This window comes from Cebus imitator, unplaced genomic scaffold (assembly GCF_001604975.1).
Source record: "Cebus imitator isolate Cc_AM_T3 unplaced genomic scaffold, Cebus_imitator-1.0 Scaffold51, whole genome shotgun sequence".
NCBI classification, from domain to species: domain Eukaryota; kingdom Metazoa; phylum Chordata; class Mammalia; order Primates; family Cebidae; genus Cebus; species Cebus imitator.
Window position 1 is genome coordinate 1,605,289 of NW_016107366.1, and position 9,484 is coordinate 1,614,772.

Here is a 9,484-nt window from a genome sequence, read left to right on the forward strand (position 1 = left end):
TTGGCGACCGTGGAGCACCTCTGCCCGGGAATTTCCTAGTCTGTGGGCAATAAAAACACGGCGTCCACTCACCCTCTGCGCTTTCACTGGGAGCTGCAATCCTGAGCTGTTCCTAAACGGCCATCTTGGATCGCTAAAATGTCTTTTCAAGTCCTTTGCCTATTTTAAAAATCAAGTTATTTGTTTTCTTGCTATTAAGTTATTAGAGTTTCATTTATATTTTGGATATTAGGCCCTTATCAGATGTATTGATTGCTAATATTTTCTCCCAATCCATGGTTGTTTATTTACTCTGTTAATTATTTCCTTTACTGTGCAGAGGCTTTTTAGTTTGATCCAGTCCCATTTCTCTATTTTTGCTTTTGTTGCCTGTGCTTTTATAGTCCTATCAAGAAATCATTGCTCAGACCAATGTCAAGGAAATTTCTTCCTATGTTTTCTTCCAGTAGCTCTATAGTTTCAGGTTTTATGTTAAAGTCTTTCATCTATTTTGAGTTGCTTTTGCATACAGTGTGAGATAAAGGTCCAATTTCATTCCTCTGTATGTGGATATTCAGTTTCCCAACACCATTTATTGACGACGTTGTCCTTTCTCCATTGTGTGTTCTCAGCATCTTTGTCAAAAATCAATTGACCTTAAATACTTGAGTTTATTTCTTGGCTTTCTACTCTGTCCCATTGGTTGATATGTCTGCTTTTATGTGAGTACCATGCTCTTTTGATTATAATAACTTTATAACATATTTTAAAATCTCAGCATTTGATACTGTCAGCTTTGATTTTGCTTCAGATTGTTTTGCCTAGGGAGGGTCTTTTCTAGTTCCATATAAATTTTAGGATTATTGTTTCCATTTTTATGAAAAATGACATTGGAATTTTGATAGGAATTGCATTGAATCTGTAGATTGCTTTAGGTAATAGGGACATTTTCACAATATGAATTCTTCTAATCCACGAACATGTAATATCTTTCTTTTTTTTAAATTTTAAAATTTTTATTTTTATTTTTTGAGACGGAGTCTTGCTCTTGTTGCCTAGGCTGGAGTGCAGTGGCATGATGTCAGCTCACCAATGTGGGTAACCACTCATATAGGTACCAAGGAAGGAGAGCTAAGCAGAATCCTAGCAGAATCCTGGCACAATTAGGGCCTGAAGAATATCTCAGTTTATAGTGTTACTACTCAGTTATTTCCCTTTATATAATCCTGTCTCTATATAATCATATATTAGTTCATAGAATGAGTGCCTTAAGAATATCTTACCACTCAGTTATTTTCATATATATATATATGTAAGACTATATCTTAGTTCATAATCATGGGAATGCCTAGAGTAGACACAGTACAGAGCATGAATTAAGGAATAAGCAGCTTATAGTTGGAGGAATGTCTGGAGCAGACACAGTCTGGAGCAGAGTATGATTTAAGGGTAAAACAGTTATACCAGGACAAGAATCCAAGGCCCAGGTGGCAGTATTCAGTATTGTAAAGATAACCGCTGTATGGCAGGCTGGGCAAGAGCCACTCCTCCTGATAAAGAAGTTGTAGGACCTTGCTCCAGATCTTGTGGAAGGCTGCCCTCAAACTGGCAATCCCTTGAGCATCCGAGGGCTCAAAACCCCTCCTGATAATCGCACCTTGTTGACTGTGAGCTTTATCAGTTCTTGTTACTGTGCTAGCTCAAAAAGCATCCTCCTATAGAACTCATTGGAAGCTGCCAGCAGGTGGCGGCAGACCTTGACAGCTCTGTCACTGCTGTGTGACTTAAGCATCCTCCTATAGATCTTCTTAGGAGTAGCATGCCCATAGATAGAGGTATTGCACACTGCACCCTCTTTACTGCGCATGGCCCACCTCCATGCCTCGATGACCTAATGAGAGTGGACCCCTTACTGCACATGGCCCACCTCCTCTCCTAGGTGACCTAATGGTGGTGGACCTCTTGTTTTATTGCTTATGACTCTATCACTATTCTTAAAGATGACCTCACTCACTACCCTGCCCCCAACGTATACCGAATAAATACAGACACTTCTGGACATTCAGGGCCTCACCTGTCTCTGCTTATAGGTGGCATGGCCCCCCTGAGCCCAGCTGCGTTTTCCTTGTACTTCTGTGTCCTGTCTCTTTATTTCTCAGATCCTGCACCTCAGCAAAATATAAGGAACACCTCACAACCCTGTGGGGCCCTCAGCCCTACACAGCACAGCCTCCACCTCCCAGGTTAAAGCCATTCTCCTGTCTCAGCTTCCCAAGTAGCTGGAATTACATGCATGCACCATCATGCCCTGCTAATTTTGTATTTTTAGTAGAAACGGGGTTTCTCTGTGTTGGTCAATCTGGTCTCAAACTCCTGACCTCAGGTGATCCACCCGCCTCAGCCTCCCAAAGTGCTGGGATTACAGGTGTGAGCCATTGCGCCCGGCCCGTGTAATATCTTTCGATTTACTGATGCCTTCTTCAATTTTTTCATTAATGTTTTATAGTTTTCAGCGTACAGATCTTTTACGTCTTTGATCTAAATGATATGTGATCAAGTCATCTAAAATGATATGTGATCATTAAATGATCACAAGTAAAAGAATGAGGGTCCAAAACAAAACAACTCTACATTTTTTCACTGGAACATGTTAGCTCTTTTATTAGAAAATTATGCTTACTGGCTTGTAGTTTATGAGATGAAGGGTATATAATGACGAGTCTATTTTGAACTTGAACACCTTGGCTGATAATTTAACATTAAAATATAATGAGATGATATCTATAGACAGAAAATTTCAAATACTCCCTTATTCTTGGTCATTGCTAGGGATTAGACAGTTCTCTTAACATTGCCTCATAGCTATACATTTGCACATGGATTTCTTTCTGTTCCATCGATTTGTATATGCCATTGCTTTATAAGACATTTGTTTATAAGACATCCTTGGTATACTTCTTGCAGTTAGCCTTTTCAGGCTGTTATAGACAGCCTCCATTATACTAAAAGCTAAATAAAATGAAATCCTTAAAAATGAGATGTTATTCTTGGCCCTATAAATTCTGGGGTAGTTGAAGATGTCAGGATGTGTTGTCTGCCATGACTCTGAAAAGACTAACATTAAAAGCCATACTTTTCATTCTCCACTGGCCTGGGGAAACTGATTTTCTGGTATCTATAAAAACCTGAGACAAAATGTATTATTTAATATTATCTTGAGTTATCATAGCTGTGAACTACCTTGAATTCTAAAGATGAAGTCTCCAGGGTTTCCATGTATGGATCATTAAGTGTCTTCTTTAGGTTACCTTGAGGTTTTGGGGAGGCCATGCCTTGCATACGGAATGGATGCTGATGAAAGGTCAACTAAAGCTAAGGAACTACAATCATGTGCCATTTAACAAAGTTTTCATCAATGACAGATAACATATGTGACATATATGACGGTTGTTGTCTCATGAGATTATATATTTTTACTGTAACTTTCCTGTTACAGTATTTCTGTTAGTTATTTTAGATACACAAAAACCATTGTGACACAGTTGCCTATAGTGTTTAGTACAGCAATAGGCTGCACAGCCTTGTAGCCTAGAAGCAATAGGCTATGCTATATAGCCTGAGTGTGTAGTAGGCTGTCCCATCTAGGTGTGAGTAAATACCCTATGATGTTTACATCATAATAAGATTTGCCAAATTATGCATTTCCCGAACTGTACCCAGTTTTTATGACTGTAATGTTTTTTCATGCTGAAATCTCCATGAATCTAAAGAATATTACTCTCTGTAATACTCTTTAAATTTGCAGACATGGAGATTTGTGTCTAGTTTCCCCAGCCCCCATAGAAAGTGTTGGTCAGAAACATACAATTTTTAAGGAATATATAAAAAATAGATCCATACTTATTGAAAAGGAGAGATATGCTCAGTTTTTAATGTTTGGATCCAGTTAGAAGGGATGTCAGTTTATTGTTAATAACACTGACTCAGTTAGTGTAGATAAAAGAAGCTTTTCGTCTTCTAAAAAAAAATACTTTATCCTCAAGTATATTTTTTCACCTTAAGTTTTCAAATGCTCTATGACATGAGTTCCAATTACGGGGTTCCAGGCGGAATCTAAGTTGGAACATAAAATATTCAGGACAGCTGACCTTGGTCTGTGCTAAAATAGGTGAAGCTTTCTGCTGAGGTTTGGGCCTCCATCAATCTCCTAGTCTCCCAGGCACAAGAAATCCTGTCTCAGAATCTACTTATACTGCAGTTATATTAGCCACATCAAGATCTACCAGGAGACTCTAGTATAACAATGTTTTCCACAATTTACTTTGAAATTTGTAATTTCCTTTATATTTATTATACACCAGATAGTGGCCAGGTGTTTTTTTTTTTTTTTTTTTTATTTCCATTTCTTCTGTGCTGCCTTACTAAAATCATTAGAAAAATGTTTTATAGGATTCCTGGGAGCTCATTTATACCTCAGGGTATGAAATTGAATTTAAATTTTCTATAATATTTTGGTGCTAAAAATATTTTATGTTTTTTGCAATTTGCTGAAAACAGAATCTTAATTTTTACAGAGCTCAAAACCTAGTTTTAAATAGCCCATAGCCAATGTCAGGCAATAGTAAATTTTTCAAATACAATTTTCTCATTCTACCTTATTTTTCTTAGCTGCTAAATACTCCACTGTGATAATAAATATTGCTTGGGTTTGTGTCAGCTATATATCCAGGGTTAAAATGTTTTCTGATCCAGAATATCTATTATAAGAAGAGTAGAATAGCACAAGGCAGCCAGCACTGACACATTCTAAAGTACTAAACATACGCAGAGCAATAATAACCAGAAGCAATCTTCCTTCCACCACAGATCAAATATCAGGTCCCCAACTCTAAGTTATTTCAACCCATCTTTGACATAAGACAATCTCCCTTACCCTGGGTTTCTATTAGAGAATAAAGTGAATTTTCTTTGGATAACTAAAACATAGATTCTATGTTTTTTTTCATATACAATATCTGGCATTTAATTAAAAATTACAAATAAGAAGAAAACAGGACCAAGAGACAAAAACAGATAATTGAAAGACCCTCAGGTGATCTAAATATAGGAGTAATCAGACACAGACTTTAAAATAACTACCGTTAACCTGCCATGAGCCTAGATAACAAGATGAAAACTTCACCAGACAACCTAAAATTGTATTTAAAAAAATTGAAGTTATGGACCCCCAAACCACAATAACTGGTATTAAGAACTAAATACATAGATTTAATAGCAGAATAGACAAAGTTGAAGCAGGGCTTAACACACTGAAAGACAGATCAGTAGAAAATAATCAGACTGGATACACGTTGAAGACAAAGGAAGGAAAATGCAGAAAGGACTGTGAGAGCTACATGGAATATATAGTGGAAAAGTCTAACATATAAATAATTAGGCACACAGAGAGGAGAAAGATAAATGGAATAGAAGAAAAAATGTCAAATATCAAATGAAATTGTTGATCTTATAAAAGACATCAAGCCACAGATTTGAGGAGATCTACAACATCAAGGAGGATGAGTTAAAAAAAAAAAGCCACCTATAAGAACACTTGTTATAAAATTTCAGAGACCAATTATAAAGAGAAAATATAAAAAGCAACCAAAAAAAAAAAGAAGACAAACTTTTTTCAAAGAAGCAGCAACTAAACAGAGGCAACTTCTCAACAGAAACAGTGAATACCAAATAGAAAGAACAGTATTTTTTAAATGTTGAAAAAAAAATAGCTGCCAACCAACAAGTGTATACTCAGTGAAAATATCATTTAAAATTGAGAACAAAATGAAAACATTTCCAGACTCTCCCCCTAACTTCCCTCCATCTACACAAACAATTCTTCTTTAGTAGTCTTACCTTGAAAGAAATCCTGGCTTGGCATGGTGGCTCATGCCTGTAATCCCAGCAATTTTGGAGGCCAAGGCAGGCTGATCACTTGAGCCCAGGAGTTTGAGACCAGCCTGGGAAACATGGCAAAACCCCATCTCTACAAAAATTAGCTGGGTGTGGTGGCATGTGCCTGTAGCCCCAGCTACTCAGGAGGCTGAGGTGGGAGTATCACCTGAGCCAGTGAAGGCCGAGGCTGCAGGGAACTGTGATTGCCAACATTCTTCTTCTGGCTTGGGTTCCAACACTTCAGGCAAGGCTGTTTTCTTCAAGAACGCCCACTCTACCCTAATCTGTTTCTCACACACCTTGACTCTTCTTTCCCTTTTAGGTGATCTTTTCACTCCATTTAGGTCTTTCTTCTGGGATTATCTCTTCACCCCTCTCAGACTTGGACACCATATTCTGAACTTCCCCATCCCACTACGGATGCTTTTCTCACCCCATTCGGACCCTGACAACTTACTCTGGACCACCTGCCTATGTTGTGCAGGTGTTTTCCTTATCCCATTTGTGTTCTAATATCTTCTATCAGTCAGCTTTTCTTTGCAGGTGTGGTCCTCATCCAGGTGCTAGGATCCACCCCTTCCTCTTGTGTGTATGGCCCCTTTCATGCTGCTTGGACTCTGACACCATGAACTGAGCTGCTCTTCCGCATTGACCTCTCCCTTATTCCACTCAGGCTCCAAAACATCCTGCTGGGCAGAACAAGTAAGGATGCCTTTCTCAATGCCTTTGCGTTGTGAAAACCTTTTCTAGTTTTATTGTACAGGTAAGTTCATAGCCTCAGTGAGTTCCTCACCAAGCTCAGGCTATGACAGGGTACCAGGCAGCGCAACTATATATTATACAAATATATCTATTATAAAAAATACAACTATATATTATTACTCACTAGTCAGTTCAAGGTTTTTTCTAATGAAAGGAAAATATTTTAAATGAGACTATTTCTTCTGAAAGTAATTGAAATGATCAGTGTTCATTAAGAATTTATGCATTTGATACATTTTTCTAAGCAATCACTTATTGGATAATAATATCCACTAGGGTTTTTTGTCTTACCAGGCCAAAATGATTTTTTCAGCATATTTTATTCAGTCTTTATCTCGCCTTATTTTTCCCTACATTTAAAAATCAGCTGTTATTTTACCAAAATCTTTTAGAATTGTAGCATGGTAAAGGAAATATTGTATACATTTCAGTTATCTCCCTGTATTAAATCACGTATTTAGACCTCATTTTATCATCCTTTAAAAATTTTAATTAACTCAACAGTTAATTACTGCCAACTGCTTTTAATTAACTTGACATTAGATTTTATGCAGAGAACAGTGAGCCATAGTTCTGCCACTGGGAAGAATTTCAGAAGGTAATAAATGATTATAGTATAAAAGAAAAATCGCTTAGTGGAGATAAAGCCCAGGACAGCACAGAGGAGGAAATAACTCCAGGAAAACTTTGGACCGTGTTGCAGAGGATATGACACTTGACCTGTCTTTTATGAGACTGTTAGGATTTCACCTGAGGAGAAAGGTGAAAATGCAGATGGAATAGCACGTGCTATTGTCATTAGGTGTGAAAGAAAATGACATAACTTGATAATTACATGGTAAATAGAACACAGCTTGTGCGAAGAGGTAGGAGGAGGGAAAGGATGGGGGAGAGGTTGAAATAATGTAGCTGAAAGGGAAAGTTGGGACCAGATCCAGTCCCTGGATAAAATAAAGAGCAAGAATAAAAGAACAAAAATAGAAAATCGTTTCTTTTTAAAAGAGGGCTGAAAAATATATAATTGTTACTAAGCTGGATTTTCTTAGAAAGGCTTACTGAAAATATTTTTCTTTTTTCCCAAAGTTTACTCTCACAGACCACTTGTTTCTACATCTTAATGAAATCACAGTCATTTTCATAAAGCAATGTAGTTAAACTCTTAATCTTCAATTTTTTTTCTAACTCTGAAATTCTGACTCAACATATGACCTTAATTGCTTTTCTTGTCTAACTTTAAAAGTCTTGTCTCAAACTTGTAGTGTATTTTGTGCATAAGCTCAAAGGTGTCCATGTGTCATCATTTCCTCCAGAACCAGTGTCTACTCATTAATTTCCTCATAGCTCCATGTACCTCTGTATTCCTCAGACTATAGATGATAGGATTGAGCATGGGGGTGACTATGCCGTAGAACAAGGCAATCAGCTTGTCAAAAGCAGAGTCTTTGGACTTCGGCTTCATGTACATGAAGAGGATTGTCCCATAAAACACAATCACCACTGTGAGGTGGGCTGAGCAGGTGGAAAAGGCCTTTTTCCTTCCTTCAGCTGAATTGATTCTTAGTACAGTAGAAAGGATAAATATGTAGGAGATACAAATCAGCAGTAATGGAGAAAACAATATTACATTGCCCAACATTATAATAATCTCATTGAAGGAAATATCTGTGCAAGCCAGCTTGACAAAAGCCAGTATTTCACAAACGAAATGATTAATGATATTTTTTCCACAGAAGGGCAACCGTATTGCAAGAACAGTTTCTGTCAATGAGTTCAGAAAGCCTAGGCCCCAAGAGAGAGCTGCCATCTGAATACAAAGTGCCTTGCCCATGATGATGGAGTATCTCAGAGGGTTGCAGATGGCCACATAACGGTCGTAGGCCATCACTGCTAGGAGCACACACTCGGTGGATCCCATAGTGTAAGAGACAGACATCTGAACCACACATCTAGTGAAGGAGATGGTTTTCTTCTCTAATAGGAAGTGTATCAGCATTGAGGGGATGAAGGAGGATGTGTACCAAATATCTAGGAAGGAAAGATTCCCAAGGAAGAAGTACATGGGTATGTGGAGACGAGCCTCCAGGAGTGTCAGAACGATAAAGGTGCTGTTTCCCAGGAGAATCACCAGGTACATCACCAAGCACATCACGAAAAGGAATTTTTCAGCTCTTGGATACTCTGAAAGTCCCTGCAGAATGAACTCAATCTCTGTCCAATTGGTCCTTTCCATGTTATTTTTTTATACCTGGAGTTTAACAAGTCAGTACAGTCTTAACATATGAAGTGAGAGATAAGTGGTATGGGAGGGGCAAGTGTATCTCTGCCAGCAAGAGAGGCGGTAACAGCTTTGAGGTTAGCTTCTGGGATTCCTCTTCTAGCTCATAAAGCAGTGAGTTGATGACATTTGTTAATTATATTGGTAGTTTATTAAAATTTGCAGGCCCCTGTATTCCGTTTCTTGAGATCGTGATGCAAGAGGTATGAGGCAAGGAAGAATAATTTACATTTTTAACAAGCATCTGTTACTTCTCATGCAGTTGATCCCACTTTGAAAATCAATATTTTGAAGAGAGTATGCTTTAATCTGTTCAAGAAAGATTTATAATTTGATTTTATGCCATGCAAATAATTAATGCCATTGACTTGGTTTTTTATAGTTTACAAATATGTTCATATGTATTATTCATTTTGTTACCACTGTAATTCTCTGAAGAAAATGAAGGCTAGTGAGAAACTTATATACAATTATAGTAAGTAGGGAGTTGTTATGCAAAGCTTCGTTTTTTTGTCTTTAAATCCCGTCTTTAAG

General features: G+C 37.6%; 1 protein-coding gene across 1 annotated transcript; it reads right to left on the reverse strand.

Moving 5' to 3' along the window:
- Positions 1–7,753: 7,753 nt before the first annotated feature.
- On the reverse strand, positions 7,754–9,155 carry LOC108303804 (olfactory receptor 13D1-like). Its single transcript, XM_017527733.2, has one exon. The coding sequence runs from the start codon at positions 8,903–8,905 to the stop codon at positions 7,973–7,975; it is 933 nt and encodes a 310-aa protein (XP_017383222.1). The 5' UTR covers positions 8,906–9,155; the 3' UTR covers positions 7,754–7,972.
- Between the last annotated feature and the right edge of the window lie 329 nt (positions 9,156–9,484).

What these genes read in the sequence shown, in the direction of transcription:
- LOC108303804 (XM_017527733.2), bottom strand. Translation starts at nt 8,905, where the DNA reads ATGGAAAGGACCAATTGGACAGAGATTGAGTTCATTCTGCAGGGACTT.